Source organism: Marmota monax, unplaced genomic scaffold (assembly GCF_021218885.2).
Source record: "Marmota monax isolate L192 unplaced genomic scaffold, Marmota_monax_Labrador192_F-V1.1 WCK01_AAM20220418_F8-fsc00102, whole genome shotgun sequence".
NCBI classification, from domain to species: domain Eukaryota; kingdom Metazoa; phylum Chordata; class Mammalia; order Rodentia; family Sciuridae; genus Marmota; species Marmota monax.
This window is the reverse complement of record NW_026692494.1, coordinates 6,735,620-6,752,205: the sequence shown is the minus strand read 5'-3', so window position 1 is coordinate 6,752,205 and position 16,586 is coordinate 6,735,620. Positions and strand designations below refer to the sequence as shown.

At 60.9% G+C, this 16,586-nt stretch overlaps 1 protein-coding gene across 1 annotated transcript; it reads right to left on the bottom strand.

The window, feature by feature from the left end:
• Positions 1-1,770: 1,770 nt before the first annotated feature.
• Spmap2 (sperm microtubule associated protein 2) lies at positions 1,771-12,014 on the bottom strand. The gene is made up of 8 exons (XM_046443779.2): positions 11,779-12,014; positions 11,299-11,418; positions 10,987-11,058; positions 10,715-10,776; positions 10,138-10,207; positions 9,376-9,493; positions 7,250-7,409; positions 1,771-2,077 (listed from the first exon to the last, which is right to left on the bottom strand). Exons 1-8 carry the CDS (start codon positions 12,012-12,014, stop codon positions 1,839-1,841), a joined length of 1,077 nt encoding a protein of 358 aa, XP_046299735.1. The 3' UTR covers positions 1,771-1,838.
• Positions 12,015-16,586: the final 4,572 nt, after the last annotated feature.

Below are 16,586 nucleotides of genomic sequence, written 5' to 3'. Positions count from 1 at the left end.
GGTTGATCTCCCTCCTTCCAGAGCCCCTTCCCCAGCCTCTCCCTCATCTTCTCGCTGGTCGTGCAGCACCTGCTCTGTGTCACAGTGGCCTCTCCTGGAGTGCACATACTCTGGCCCCCAGTGCTGTCCACCAGGCAGTCGGGATGATTCCCTGGATGGCCACTGCTCTTCACAGCCTTTGCCCCCGCAGGGAACATCTCTCAGTGTCGAGGACAGGGCCTGGCTGAGCTGGCTGGTCCTGCGTGCTCCTCCTCACCATCTGCTCCGGGTGCACCCCCCCCCCCAGGGACACAGGGATGAGCCCAGTCTCCTTCAGGGAGGCACCCAGAGTGGCCCAGTTGGGGCTTTGTCCATGGTGGTCCGTGGCGAAGTGGGTGCGGGAGGAAGAGCAAGCCTCTGCACACACTCACCCACGTGCCCTGATCCGTGAGCCAGCAGCTGGGGCGCCTGGGCACCCAGGCTAGGTGGGTGCTGTTGGGTGGGCACAGGGCCACCTGAGGGTCGGCTGGAGCACAACTGTGGCCCCTGGTAGGAGGACCCATCTGGGGCTGCTGATGTGAAAGGGCTGGTGGGCAGCAGCCGGAGGCTGGGGCGAGAGACTGGGGGTCAGGTCTCGGGGCCTCCCTCTCTGGAGCCCCACTCTGGCTCTCTGCTGCCTGCGCCTCTGCTGCTGTTTCCACCATGATACCCGCCTCACCTCGCTCTGGGGCCGCAGCCCGCCAACCCTGGACGGGACCTCTCCAACCAGGAGCCGAACAAACTTCTCTTCCTCTGAGTTATTCCTGTTGGGTATTTTGGTCACGTGAAGAAAAGCTGACCAACACAGTAGGATCCAAAAAGAAACCACCGTGGACGGGTCAGGCCAAACCAGCCCACGCGACCCCGTGGTGACCTGACCTAGGCGGAGCCCGGGAGCAGGAGGGTACCGGGTTTCATCACAGCCCCCAGGATGCCCACGTCCTGACCCCAGAACCTGAGGCCACACACCTCCCAGGGCAGAAGAGATTCTGAGGTGGGATCGTGGGAGGCCCTGAGCTGGCGTCAGCACAGGGTCCTCACGGGAGGAGGCAGGAGGGTGAGAGTCAGGGAGCCGGGAAGACGCTGCGCGCTGGCCCTGGAGCTAAAGGGCTGCGGCATCTTGGGAGCTGGAGGAGGGGGATGTAGACTCTCCTCGGGCCTCAGGAGGCAGCCTGCTACAGCTGGGTCTACTCAGCATGGTCCGAGTCGTTCCCGACCAGTACCTGCTGTCCTAAGGCCTGTCTGGGCCTCTTTCTGTGGCCGCAGGAGCTTTGGTCTGTCCACACTGCTACAGCAAACTGCCCTGGACCGAGCGGTGCCCAGAGAACGAAAGCCCGTGTCCCACCATCCTGGAGCTGGACGGGCCAGGCTGGGCCGCTGGGGGGCCTTCCTCTGGGTTGGCAGCAGGGCGGGGCGCTGTGGGCTTCAGCTCAGTTCACAGGTTCTGACCCCAGTGTCAGGAGCCCCTCCCCCAAGCCCCACCTCCCAACACCACCACCTGGGGGCCCAGTGTGCCGGAGCCGGGGCCTCCATGTCTGTAGGCCCATGGGTTAATGGGAGAGCTACCTGGGTCGGAGGTGCCACGGACCACAGATGGCTGGATGGCAGGTGGGGGCTGGGGAGCCTCGCAGGTGGAGGGGATGGAAGCCCACCCTCGGAGACTTGGCGGAAGTGACTTAGGAAATGAAAGGGCTGCACATGCAAAAATATGCATTATTATTGCTCCCTGGGCGCCGCAGCTCCCCCCCCAGGCCAAGAAGCTCAGCGCGCACACGGCGGCTTACTCTTGGTGTTTACTGGGAGCTGGGTCAGGCCTGGTGTCACACTTTCTTGGTGATGCTCTTTGGGGTGGCAAGCTCGTAGAGGCGTGGGGACGCCTGTGCCACCAGGGAGGCTGGGGAGATGCGGTAGGGGTCGTAGTCCTCATTGAAGTCCTTGCGCACCTTGGGCTGGGCCAGGAAGACCACCCGTGGGCTGGCCACCGCCTTCTTGGTGCCATCCAGCACCTCCCAGCGGGGATCACGATCAGGAAGGCATTTGTCTGACTGGGCCTTGGGCTCTAGAGGGTGGGAGAGAGGAACAGTCGGGCTCAGCCAGTTCCCACGTGGCGGCAGGACTCACAGCAAGGCCACGCGCACCTGGAGCGCGCAGCCACGAGAAGAGCAAGGTGACACACTGCAGTGTGGACGGACCTAAGGACCTCGTGCTCAGGGAGAGCCAGACACACAGGGCACGTATGGACTCCAGGACAGGAGGGTCCAGAGAAGGACGTGGACGTGGACCCACGCCTGCAGAGCTCAGGAGGGAAAGGGGACTGCTCATGAGGTCAGCCTTCCTTTGGGGTGATGGAATGTTCTGGAATTAAGTAGAGGTGATGATTCCATGACCCCAAGAGTGTACTAAATACCACCCTTTAAGAGGGTAAATTGTGAAGAGAAGAGGTTTCAACTGGCTACAGTTCCAGAAGTCCTTGGGGCCAGCCAGAGTCCACCCTCGGCTCTGCTCTGGTGTCACTGTGGGAAGGGGGTTCACAGAGGCATGTCTTCTCCCAGGAGGTCAGGGAGGCCTGGACCATTCCCGCGCCAGCTCCCTCCTCGCCATCTCCCCACCCCCCCACTGCAGCCTGTCGGGGAAGAGCGAGCCGGCAGGGAGGAAAAGCAGCCTCCAGGCCCTTGACTTCCATCTCTGGGAACTCTGGCCCCATACTGGGGGTCACAGGCCCCTTCCAAAGCCCCTCTTTGCTTGGTGTCTCAGTGCACATGGACGAGGCTCCCGGGCCGAGGAGACCTGGCTCCACGGGAGCCCTGGGGGAAAGCCAAGCGCCTTCCCTGGCAAGCGGGGCCCGGGTAGGGACACAGGCCCAGGGTCTGCAGCAAGTGTGCGGCGGGTGGCCAGGATTAGCCCTCCCAGAAGGCTCCGAGCAAGTGTGGAGCCACGTGTGCACCTGCGCTAGAGACACTCTGGCCCCTAGTAGCACACCCCTCTGCCAGCCGCCTCTCTCCCTCCCCTCCATGACAGTGCAGGCCTTGCAATTCCCAAGGGTGCTACCCTGCACCATCTCGGTCATTCCACCTTTCTAAATGCGGGTGGCAGTCCACGGGTAGAGCCGGTGGTAGAGACAAGCTTAGCACAAACATCCGATTCCATCCAGCACTGGGGAAGGCACAACGAACAGATCTCAAGTGGCAGCCCCTGGGTAACCTCGTGGTAGAGACCCACTTAGCACAAACGCCCCGATTTCATCCAGCACGGGGAAGGCACAACGAACAGGTCTCAGGTGGCAGCCCGTGGGTAACCTCGTGGTAGAGACGCACTTAGCTAAACGTCTGATTCCATCCAGCACAGGGAAGGTACAACAAACAGATCAAACAGGTCTCGGGTGGCAGCCCGTGGGTGGCCTCGTGGTAGAGACCCACTTAACACAAACGCCCGATTCCATCCAGCACGGGGAAGGCACAACGAACAGGTCTCAGGTGGCAGCCCGTGGGTAACCTCGTGGTAGAGACGCACTTAGCTAAACGTCTGATTCCATCCAGCACAGGGAAGGTACAACAAACAGATCAAACAGGTCTCGGGTGGCAGCCCGTGGGTGGCCTCGTGGTAGAGACCCACTTAACACAAACGCCCGATTCCATCCAGCACGGGGAAGGCACAACGAACAGGTCTCAGGTGGCAGCCCGTGGGTAACCTCGTGGTAGAGACGCACTTAGCTAAACGTCTGATTCCATCCAGCACAGGGAAGGTACAACAAACAGATCAAACAGGTCTCGGGTGGCAGCCCGTGGGTGGCCTCGTGGTAGAGACCCACTTAACACAAACGCCCGATTCCATCCAGCACGGGGAAGGCACAACGAACAGGTCTCAGGTGGCAGCCCGTGGGTAACCTTGTGGTAGAGACGCACTTAGCTAAACGTCTGATTCCATCCAGCACAGGGAAGGTACAACAAACAGATCAAACAGGTCTCGGGTGGCAGCCCGTGGGTGGCCTCGTGGTAGAGACCCACTTAACACAAACGCCCGATTCCATCCAGCACGGGGAAGGCACAACGAACAGGTCTCAGGTGGCAGCCCGTGGGTAACCTCGTGGTAGAGACGCACTTAGCTAAACGTCTGATTCCATCCAGCACAGGGAAGGTACAACAAACAGATCAAACAGGTCTCGGGTGGCAGCCCGTGGGTGGCCTCGTGGTAGAGACCCACTTAACACAAACGCCCGATTCCATCCAGCACGGGGAAGGCACAACGAACAGGTCTCAGGTGGCAGCCCGTGGGTAACCTTGTGGTAGAGACGCACTTAGCTAAACGTCTGATTCCATCCAGCACAGGGAAGGTACAACAAACAGATCAAACAGGTCTCGGGTGGCAGCCCGTGGGTGGCCTCGTGGTAGAGACCCACTTAACACAAACGCCCGATTCCATCCAGCACGGGGAAGGCACAACGAACAGGTCTCAGGTGGCAGCCCGTGGGTAACCTCGTGGTAGAGACGCACTTAGCTAAACGTCTGATTCCATCCAGCACAGGGAAGGTACAACAAACAGATCAAACAGGTTTCAGGTGGCAGCCCGTGAGTGGCCTCGTGGTAGAGACACGTTTAGCACAAACGCCCAATTCCATCCAGCACAGGAAGGCACAACGAACAGATCGAACAGGTCTCAGGCGGCAGCCCGTGGGTGGTCTCGTGGTAGAGACGCGTTTAGCGCAAACGCCCGATTCCATTCAGCACAGGAAGGCACAACGAACAGGTCTCAGGTGGCAGTCCCTGGGTGGCCTTGTGGTAGAGACACGTTTAGCACAGGAACATCCCTATTCCATCCAGCACGGGAAGGCACAACGAACAGATTGAACAGGTCTCGGGTGGCAGCCCGTGAGTGGCCTCCGTGGTAGAGACACGTTTAGCACAAACACCCGATTCCATCCAGCACGGGAAGGCACAACGAACAGATCGAACAGGTCGCGGGTGGCAGCCCATGGGTGGCCTCGTGGTAGAGACATGTTTAGCACAAACGCCCGATTCCATCCAGCACAGGAAGGCACAACGAACAGATCGAACAGGTCTCAGGTGGCAGCCCGTGGGTGGCCTCGTGGTAGAGACGCGCTTAGCGCAAACGCCCGATTCCATTCAGCACAGGAAGACACAACGAACAGGTCTCAGGTGGCAGTCCCTGGGTGGCCTTGTGGTAGAGACACGTTTAGCACAGGAACATCCCTATTCCATCCAGCACGGGAAGGCACAACGAACAGACTGAACAGGTCTCGGGTGGCAGCCCGTGAGTGGCCTCCGTGGTAGAGACACGTTTAGCACAAACACCCGATTCCATCCAGCACGGGAAGGCACAACGAACAGATCGAACAGGTCGCGGGTGGCAGCCCATGGGTGGCCTCGTGGTAGAGACACGTTTAGCACAAACGCCCGATTCCATCCAGCACAGGAAGGCACAACGAACAGATCGAACAGGTCGCGGGTGGCAGCCCGTGGGTGGCCTCGTGGTAGAGACGCGCTTAGCGCAAACGCCCGATTCCATTCAGCACAGGAAGGCACAACGAACAGGTCTCAGGTGGCAGTCCCTGGGTGGCCTTGTGGTAGAGACACGTTTAGCACAGGAACATCCCTATTCCATCCAGCACGGGGAAGGCACAACGAACAGGTCTCGGGTGGCAGCCCGTGGGTGGCCTCGTGGTAGAGACGCGCTTAGCGCAAACGCCCCTATTCCATCCAGCACGGGAAGGCACAACGAACAGGTCTCAGGTGGCAGTCCCTGGGTGGCCTTGTGGTAGAGACACGTTTAGCACAGGAACATCCCTATTCCATCCAGCACGGGGAAGGCACAACGAACAGATTGAACAGGTCGCGGGTGGCAGTCCGTGAGTGGCCTCCGTGGTACAAACGTGCTTAGCACAAACACCTGATTCCACCTCGTGGTAGAGACGCGCTTAGTATGCATGGCCGGGCTTTAATCCAGCCTGGGAAAGGCACAAGGAACGTCATGGTCGCAGCCCTTCCTGGGGAGTGCCTCCATTAGAGAGCCAGTTCCAGCCCCCCAGCAACGCACACATCCGCTCTCAATCGTGTTGGCACTTTTTTTTTTTAAATATTTATTTTTTAGTTCTCGGCGGACACAACATCTTTGTTGGTATGTGGTGCTGAGGATCGAACCCGGGCCGCACGCATGCCAGGCGAGTGCGCTACCGCCTGAGCCACATCCCAGCCCGTGTTGGCACTCCTGAAAGGCCGGTGAGCGTGCGCCGACAGGCACCCAGTCCTCATACCCACGGTGTGCGGGGGAGGGGCCCGCAATGAGGTGAGTGCTGCGCTCCCACCCTTGTCCTCCCTGGGCAGAGAGCGCCACCAGGCAGAGGACCCCACACACAAGAGCAGGCGCAGACAGTCTGAGGGGTCTCCTCAGTGTGCTCAGCAACGCATCCAGACCGTGCTACCTAAAAGCAGCTCTAAATCAAAAGCCAAACCAGGAATTGGACAAGTGATATTGAAGAGGGACCCGCTGGCCACCACACAGACCACTGGTGTGATGCAGAGCACGGTCAGCCGGGAGCCGCCTGGGAAACGGCGCAAGGAGCCGGAGCTTGCAGGTGGCACTGCCCCACCCCCAGCAGGGGCAAAGCAGGCAGAAGGCGGGAGCCCCAGGAGCTCGAGACCCGGCTGGCCCTAGAGGGGCCAGGGTGTCAGGGCACACGGTGGAGTCTGTGCCAGGTGTTCCAGGAGCGGAGGTTGAGTGGGGGGGCACTGGACAGCGGGCGGGCATTGGGCGGGGACTCTGGGCGGCGGCAGGCTTCCAGGAGAGCACAGTGACCCCCTCACATGTCCGCCTGCCTGCCGCCTGTGTCTGCCCTGCACTGGGTGCTAAGCGCGTCCCCATAGCCATGGCTGTGGCCACGAGCATTTTTCCTGGTGCTCTCCAGTCCTCTTGGGTTGCTGGGGAAGTGGGTGTTTAACTGGTCCTAATGCCCCCAGGTGACTCCAGAAAACCACCATTCCTAAAGGGGTGACGCCCTCCACTGTGACTGCATCCTCCACCGGGTCAGGGCTCCCCCTCTAGGGAGCCGAGCCGGCGGTGCAGATGCCCACAGCACTGCGCGTGGTCAGCAGTGCAAGAGCAGAGCGAGGAAGCCGGCCGGCCGCACTGACCTGCAACAACAGGCTTCCCGTCCAGACTGGTGTCCCCACCCACAGCCTCAGGTGTGGCCGAGCAGAGCCCCAGGGCACCGACTCACTGGCCAGCTGAAGGAGACGGCTGTAGTCTGGCACCTGGGGTTTAGGTTTTGGCACGGGGTCCCACTCTTCCAACATGGTGGCTGGGACCCTAGGTTTTGCCAGCCGGAGGGTCCGTGAGCTGGGGACGGCCATCTGGGCTGCCCTGGACACCTGGGACACCTGGAAATAGGAATAGGGAAGGAGCAAAACAGTCCATGACTGCTCACTGACCCTGAAGCAAAGGATCCCATAAACAACACTGAAAGAAACAAGAAATCAGTCTGCAAAAACTTGATGGCCATCATGTCTAAAGACCTCCTTCAAATCAGTAATAAAAACTTAACAGGGAATGGGGTAAGTGAGATAAAAGAGTGGCCCTAAATGGTCAACAGTCCCCTCTGCTGACTAGGGAAATGTACATTAAGCATCAAGATACCACTCCAGGTCCACACATTTGAGGAAACAACAGAAAAAGGCCTGAGGTTACTGAGCCCAAGCGAGAAGGCCGGCGAGTGCCGGAGTAAGTGCACAGCTCTAGAGAGTGCGCCATCACGCCCACCCTCAGAGAGCACAGCACTGGGCCCGGGACAGCAGAAGTGCTGGGGTCTGCAGGCCTGGGTACACACTCAAGGCAAGCCACCGTCCACTAGTAGGAGCAGGTCCACTAGCAGGGGCTGCACAGGTCAACACGGTGAATTCCTTCCATCGGATGTGGCCCAGCACTAGCACTGCTCTCCAGCGACCCCATGGTGCTGCTGGCACACGTGAAGTCCAGCACCCTGGGTGCCAGTTGTGCTCTATCTGTGGGTGTGGAACTGTGCCACGCTGGCCAAGCTGGGACAAGGTGGGACCTGGCAGGAGCTCACCTAGAAACCTGACAGATAATTCTAGCGTTTCCCAAAGAATTCGTGCTCAAACAAAGTTGGTTTTCCTCAACTCTGCCCTGGCTGCTCTGAGCCCCCCACCAGGGCCTGCAGCTCCCCGGCAGCTGGCTGCCACCTCTTCTCCCATGACACCCCTTCAACCCTGGATCCTCCGCAGCTGGCCAGGTTGGTACTGAGGGACTGCAGGGAGGGCTGGGGAGGGGCAGCTGGACCAACGGTGGACTGTAGAGGAAAGAGGAGTCAGGTGTGCCAAGGCCTGGGGGTTGGGTCCTAGGTCAGAGGGGAATGCCACAGGGAAGGAGAGGAGGGGCCAAGCTCAAAGTGCCCATCCCTGAATTCCAGGCTCAGAACTGGACCTTCTCTGGAGGTCTGGGCTGCCAAGGTTCTAGTGCTCAGGAGTAGTCAGGGGCTGGGCGAGGAAGGCAGGGCGGGGGCAACCCTCTCCAGGGATGGAGGGCAGGCAGAGGGCGGAGCAGGCAACCAGGGCCTGACCTCCTTTGGACCCAGATGCCACCCACCAAGGAGAGCTGCAGCGTGGGCAGGTGCTATGGAGGAGCTTCACCCAGGTAGGGTGGCTGCTGCTGGCCTATAACCAGCCCGGCTGTCCAGCCAGCCACGGCCAAGCAGTATGCAGCTCCACAGGAGGCTGGACGCTGCTGGCCCGGCAAGAGGACACCACCCTGGGCTGGCTGTAGCCGCTGTGGGTGCTCTGCACAGGTTGGGAGCCAGACACCCGGGACCCAGAAATCCCATCCCCAGGGATGGCAAAGCCTGCATTCCAGGAAGCCTGCTGTGGACAGTTGGAACTGGAATGGCTGAGGCCCTCCCTGGCCAGCAGGAGATAGAGGGTGGCTGCCCCAGGGGCCTCACCCCACCAACCAAGGAAGGGCTAGAGCTGCCCAAGCAGCAGGTGAAGCCCTACTTCCCTGCAGTCAGAGATCAGGGTCAGGGTCTGGAGCTCTCCAGGCCTGCTGGTCAGCAGGACGCACTCCCGCAGGGCCAGCAGGACGTGGGCACTTCCGCAGGGCAGCAGCTCAGCGCTACTGCTGAGCCACGCCCAGCCCTCCACCTCGCAGCTGCATGGCCCCGGGCTGAATGGGAAGCTTTGAGATGGCTCTGGGCCCACATGGGCAGGGAAGGACCGCCCAGAGCAAGCCCCAGCACAGAGAGGGAAACAGGCAGGACCTGCCAGCACAGCAGCAGGCCTCGGGCCGGGCAGCTCCCGCCCCACCCCGCCCCGCCCCAGGGCATGATCCGCCTACCTCAGACATCTGAATGCTCCAAATGTTGTTCCGGATCTTGGGGGTGGCCAGCTCCTTCAGGCGGTTAGAGCTTTGGAACTCCAGGGTGGCCCGAGGGATGGGCCACGTGGGCGTGGTCCTGGGGGAGCGGCAGTTAAGAGGCCAGCCCACCCAGGGGTGTACGTCCCTCCCTGTGAGCCTGTCTCTCAGCCCTGTTTCTGGGATGAGGGGAACCTGAGCCCCAAGAGGAGACTCTGGAGCCCAGGACAGGCCTCCCTTGGCCTCCAGCGGAGTTGGCCTCCCACTAGTCCCACGAGGTAGGGCAGCTCTTCCCAGGCACTCCCAGCTGCCCCAGGAGCCTGGGGAGGACGCGCACTCCAGGGACACAGCGTTTGTCTGTGGGTGCCCTGAGACACCGTGGGGGTGGTCAGAGCCGACCAGGCGAGCTCCCCAGGCCCGCACCTGAAAAGCCAGGTCCCAGCTCCGTCTTCCCAGGAATAAATCCCCGCTTCCCCGCTGGGCAGCCTCCCCTGGGCCTGTCTAAGGCTGGAACACGTCTGCCACCAAGTCCGTGGGCCAGGGCTCCCCAGTACAGCTCAGAACCCGCAGAGACAAAAGGCCCCTCTGCACGTGCAGCCTCCGGGCCGTCCACGTCTGCCTCCAGCGATGGACGGACGGGTGCGAGCTCAGGCGCACCCCAGCCTCGGAGGGCTTCCCTGTGTGCACAGCTTCAAGGGTCAAGGGGCGGCGGTGGTGGCCCGCGGAGCGCAGCCCTCCCCTCACCTGTTGTTGTTGTAACACTCCAGGTAGAACCTTCGTGGCCGCGCCAGCTCCTCCACCCGGCGGGACACCGCTAGAAAGGGAAGCCACCCAGTCACCAGGGCGATGTGGGCCCCACGTGACCACTGCCCTCTCCCCTGGGTGTCTGCAGGCCCGTCCCACGGTGGGGACTAGGCAGGACTGCAGTGAAGTGTGAGGCTGGGCCGCCTGTCAGAGGCCACTTCTGCTGCCCACAGCAGGGAGGACAATGGGCAGCACCAGGGAGTGTGGGACCCCACGCAGTTCTGACTGGAACTGGGGTCTGGCTGAGGTTAGTGCGAGCCCTAGGGGCTAGTCCCTGGAGGGCAAGTGGATGAGCCTGCAGCCCACTACTCCCTCCATGGCACTGGCCACACTCAGGGCAGAGGCCACATGGAAGGAGGACAGGAGTTCCTGCGCCAGTAAATACTGGCTGCCCGCACCCCTCGTCCCAAGATGGGTCTGGGGGCTCTGGAAGCCTGGGAATCGTCCTGGGGGGAGCCCAGGAGGAGCTGTGTCCCCAGCCCCAGGGACCCACAGCCCACACAAGAGGTCCACCTACCAGGAACAGTGATGGCCAGAGTGGTGTCCTTGAGAAAGCGCTCGGTCCAGTACACGGAGGGCCTGGAATACAGCCACAGTCAGGGGGGCAGCGGGGCCAGGCCTCCCTCCCGGGGAGCCCTGATGCAAGAGGAGAGGCCGTGGGACGAGGGGCCCCGCCAGGCAGAGTGGTCCTCTGGCGCCGGGCAGCGTTGGGGTAGGCAGCTGGAAAGGGGCACCGCCAGCCTGGCCACAGCCCCACAGGCGCCCTCACAGGGCACAGGTGCCACTCACCAGAAGAGGCAGAACTGCAGGTTGGTCTGGCGTGGGGACCTCCAGGCATAGCCCTCACAGCAGCACCCCCTCCTGCGACGAGAGGGTCCCAGCCCTGCCTGTGGCTCGGGGTTCACCTGTCTCCACACTCCTCACTCCTCTGGACATCACTGAGGGGGCCCCAGAGCCACCACCCTGTGAGGGCCTCCTGGGTGTCCTGGCCCCAGGCTGGAGCACACTGCCCTGAGGCGAAGGCCGGGTGGGCGGGCAGGGAAGAGGAGGCCAGGGCTGGGCTCCCCTCCATGCCAGGGGCCAGCTGGCTGCAGCCCTCACCTGTCCCTGGGTCCCTGCCAGTTGGTCTTGGGCTTGGCCAACTCCAGCAACCTCCGCTGCCGCCGCCTCTGGCCCCTGGCCATGGAGACGCTGGGGGTCTCCTCCGCGATAGTCAGCCGGCTGTGGGAGAGCCTGGGGTTGGCTGGCCGCCTGGGCTTCCAGCATCTCGAAAGCATCCATGTCTGGGAAGGTGGCCCTGGCTCTCAGCCCCAGCGCAGCCCCGGGAGATGGGGTGAGGCTGGCTGCTACCTCCTGCGCTGTCACAGCCTGGCCCACCTCACGTCTGAGGAGGACCTGCTGCATGCCAGCACCCAGAGGGGCACTGAGGCCCCAGAACAGCCCCTGCCTCCCAGAAAGCAGGAAAAGGGCAGGATCTGGACACAGGCTTCAGGGGAAGCAGCTCCCTCCACAGTGAGAGACTGTGCCGAGGACCCCCACCCCACAGAAGGCACACCCCACGGTGGCATCCTCCCTGCCCACCTCATCTCAGGAAGGTCCTCCTCGGAGTCCAGGGACACTCCAGGACCAGGGGCCCCCAGGAGCTCCTGGCCTGCCATCTCCTCGGGGGGAATGTCCTCTTCCAGGTCTTGGAAGCCCAGCTCAGCCTCCTGAGGGTCTTGGAGCAGGCCCCCAGGGGCACCACTGTCGGGCTCCAATCCCGCCCCAGCCGCAGAGCTGCGGTGGCCCCCGAGCGAACCTCGCCAGCGCTCCCCCATGAGCAGGCCCCCTCAACCTGGACCTGCAGCCTCCTGACCCGCTCCCTCAACACCCAGGGGTCCGCCTCACCATGGCAACGGGAGAATGTCCCAGCAGACCCCCGCTCAGCATTCCACCCAGCACTGGGCTCGGGCAGGTCGGGCAGGTGGGCCTCATGCAGGCCCCACTGGTGTGGGCTCAGAAGCCTGAAGTCCTCACTCTCCGGGGCCAGCTGAGAAACTGCCCCCCCTCTCAGCTCAGCTTCCTGCCTGTGAGAGACACCGGAAGGGCCACCTGGGGTCCCTGGCTCTTGTTGGGTGAGCCTGTCTGTAATTTCTGGAGCTCAGGCAGCTGTCCTGTGTCTGGGAGGGTGCTAGGCTGAGGCCTGAGAGCTGGGGGAACCTGGAGCCGGCTCTGGGTCTGGGCCTGCTAAACCCCTGAATTCTTAGTCATTGTAAACCGATTAAATTCAAGTCATTGTATCTGGGGTTTGTTCCTTAGCAGAAGGATCCTGGTGTTGCAGACGCTTCCAGCTCCAGATGCAGCACCCTGGAACTAAATCAACCTCTGTGATCCCCAGAGAGGCCACCAGCCCCTCCTGACTCCCAGGAAGCACAGTGGAGAGGACAGGTCCAGAGCAGCCACTGTGAGTTCTTGTGCACAGGTCACCCACCTAAGTCACCTCGCCAGTCAACCTCACACCACTGGAGGGCATAACGACAGGATCACAGAGGCTGGAGGGGTATGACCCTCTTAGCCCAGAGGGAGCGTTGGGGGCTGCTGCTCAGATAGCAAAGTCACAGCCAGCAATTGTGTCTGAATGTTGCTGGGAGTGATCCTGAACAGAGAAGTGGGGGGGTGTGGGCAGGGAAGGAGGGCTGTGGGGGAGGAAGCTGGCTTGGAGAACACCAACTGGCCCTGGGGCAGTTCTGGGGGTCAGAGGCCAACAGGGCTGGCTCCCAGGTGGGTGCCTGTGGCTGTGAGGCAGGCAGCTTCTGGGGGGTCCTTGGCAGCTCCCAGAGGCGCCTGGGTCTGCAAGCCTGTGTCATTCAGCCAGCACCCACCACACCCCTGAAGGCATGGGTGCAGGCATTCGGCCCACTCTGTGGTCCAGGGCGCTCTGACCACCTGCAGACAGAGGTCTACTGCTGAGTCAGCAGTGGGGGGGGGGGCATCTGCCTCCTACCGTCCTGCTCCAAGGGAACTCAGGACCCGCACACCAGCCAAGCTTCAAGCCTGCTGGAATCAAGGTGTCCGTCTGTCTGCCTTGGCCTAGGGAAGGCACGTGACCTGCAGGTCACGGATGGCCACTTGTAAATGGACACTCATCTGAGCACTTCCAGTTATCAAGGCACCGCAGTGTAAGGAAGAGCAAGCCACTGGTGGGAGACTGTTGGCACACACAGGCTGGTTCACACCCACAACGAAGAGATGACTCCATTAACCCGAAAGAAGAAGAAAACCACCGGGAAAAAGGCGAGAAGACACAGGGAGTTCGGCCTGACCCGGAAAACCCTAGGCCTCTCATAGACGTGAACCCTGGAGGCCCGGGCCGCGCAGGAGCCCTCCGCCGACCCCCGGCAGGACTCGCGCACGCCGCTGGGGCACCCGCTCAGCCCGCAGGAAGGGAGCCCGCAGGGCCCTCCGCACGTCAGGCAGCGCCGCCCACCGCCCCAGGCGCGTCCCCGCGCGGCGTGGGCGAGGCTTTCAGCCAGGGGGGCGGGCGCGGCCCCTCCTCCTGCCGGTGCGGGCTGCGCGCGGTGGGAGGGCGCAGGAGGTGGCGCCAGCTGCCTGGCGAGGCTGGAGGCCGGCTCTGTCCGACGTGGGCGGAGGGGTTCCTGTTCAGGAGTTAGAATGGGCGGATGACAGAATTGTGTGGCATGGAGTCCAGACCCTCTAGCCGAGGGAGGAGACAGGCCTTGGAGGCTCAGGGCCTCGACCTCCTGTATAACTGCCCCGATGTTGGGTGTCGGGTTAGCACCAGTCAGTACCTGGGGCGGGCCTGGGAACGCTTGCGGCGAGAGTAAACGGACAAAATTTTTTTTCTTTTTCGAATTTCTTTTTCTTTCTTCTTCTTCTTGTTACTGGGGAACTCAGGACCCGCACCCCCAGGGGTGCTCTACCACTGAGCCACCAGCCCTTTTAATATTTTTATTTTGAGACAAGACCTCCCTAAGTTGCTGAGGCAGGCCTTGAACTTTTTTTTTCTTTTTTAGAGAGAGAATTTTTTTAATATTTATTTTTTTATTTTTCAGTTCTCGGTGGACACAACATCTTTGTTGGTATGTGGTGCTGAGGATCAAGCCCGGGCCGCACGCATGCCAGGCGAGCGCGCTACCGCTTGAGTCACACCCCAGCCCCTTGAACTTTCGATTCCTGTGACATAAAACTCTTTTTTTTTTAGGGAGAGAGAATTTTTATATATATATATTTATTTTTCAGTTTTCGGTGGACACAACATCTTTATTTTATGTGGTGCGAGCGCGGTACCGCTTGAGCCACATCCCCAGCCCAGAAAACTCTTTTTTAAATGTGATAGTGAAGGAAATCAAGAGGGACAGCTAGCTACTCCCCTTCTGGGCAATCTTCAGGTGAAAATCAAAGCAGAGCGACCTTGGTTGTAAAGTAAAGGAGTGTGTCAAAGCGGATGCAGTGGTGTACACCTGTGATCCCAGCCACTGGGGAGGCTAAGGCAGGAGGAACGCAAGCTCTAGACCAGCCTCAGCAATTTAGCAAGACCCTAAACAATTTAGTGAGACTCTTTCTCAAAATTAAAAATTTTAAAAAGGTCAGGGATGTGGCTCGGTGGTGGAGCTCCGTGCGTGCAATCCCTGGCACACAAAACCTCTGAAGAGCTCCCCCTGTGCAGTAGGCATGCCACCTGTCCTGTAACTGCTCTGCTTGTGGGTTCTGACCCGCCTCCCCCCCACATCCCGCCCCCCACCTGCAGCCTTCAAGGCCCCTCTCTGTTGAGTCCTTCAGGTTCTTTGGGGTTGGTTGGTGTTCTGCAGGCTGCAGAGGAAAGGCTCACAGTCTTCTGAGCACCAACTCCAGGTTCATCTCAGAGCAGGGAGACAGGCCTACCAGCACACTGCTGACCCCAGTCCTAACTTAACAGGGACCAGTTCTGCCTGCTTGAGGGCCTGGTGGGAATATGGCCTCCCCTTTCCCCAGTGAGTTTTACTGCTGGGGATGCCATGCTGCCCTGAAGCCAAGTGGCCCATGGACAGCAGCAGACATGGCAGCCAGAGCCCCCTCCCAGCTAGAAGCCAGAAGCCTGGGAAAGAGGCATCTGCCACACCCAGTCCCAGAAGACGCTGGGAGGGACAGAGCCTGGCCTTGCCACAGGCAGACAGGATCCTGTACACAGGCCTGACCCGGGGCCCTGGCAACAGTGCCCTGCCCACACCAGATGCCTGGGGACCCCAGGGGGTCCACGTGGGCACACCTGCCTGTGCTGTACTCTTTGGGCAGCGGTGTCCTCCCACCCACTCAGAGAGTCCTCAGGACTCACTTCTCCTGGGGACCTTCCCTAGCACCCTTTGTGAAGAAGGGGTGAGGATGGTGCTCTTCATCCTATGACTTTGAGTACCACTATTTTCTTTGTTGGTTTTGGTTTTATGTTAGGGATTGAATCCAGGGGTACTTTACCATCAAGTTACACTTTTTTTTTTTTTTTTTTTTGGTACCCGATTGAACTCAGGGGCACTTAACCACGGAACTACATCCCCACCCCCACCTTCTTTTTTTTGTGATGCTGGGGATTGAACTGAGGGCCTTGTGCAGGTGAGGCAAGCACTCTACCAACTGAGTATATCCCCAGCCCCCCTCCCCTTTTTGTATTTTATTTAGAGACAAGGTTTCACTGAGTTGCTCAGGGCCTCACTAAGTTGCTGAGGCTGGCTTTGAACTCGAGATCCTCCTGCTTCAGCCTCCCCAGCCACTGGAATTACAGGTAGGCAGTCATTTTTTTTTTTTTTAAGTTTTGAGACAGGGTCTTGCTAAGTTGCTGAGGGTCTCGCTAAAGTGCCCAGGCTGACCTGGTTCTCCTTCCACAGCCTCTGCAGCGGCTGGCACCTCGGAAGCACCACCACCAACCCTCTGGTCCCCGAGTCCGAAGCTGCCTGGCTCTTAGGAGGAGTCAGGTGAGCGTGGCTGGCCGGCACACTTCTCCCGGTCCCGGGTCTTGGCGCTTCGGCCTCCTGGCGACCTAGAGGGCTGCGGGAAGCGGGAGGGACGCGGAGCTGCCGGGAGTTCCAAACGCACAGCCCAGTTCCTATGGAGATGCCAGGCTCCGGCGGCGGCCTACACCGCAGACTACGAGGTCCCTAAGTGAGGGGGCGGGAGCAGCGGGAGGGAGCGCGCTCGTCTGCGGCGCCGCTGTTAGTACACAGCAGGGATCCGCACCTCGAGCGGGGGCGGCGGGTCTCTCGGGCGCTGCAGGCTGAGCACGACCCATCTGCAGTGAGGCCGTGCGCCGTGACCCGCGGGGGAGGGCGGGGAGGGCTCTCGTCCAAGGCAGCAAAACGTCCTCCCCGGGGGTGGAAGGCGGCTTTGCCCCGAAAAGCACAGTCCCTCAGGGTCAGTTTCTC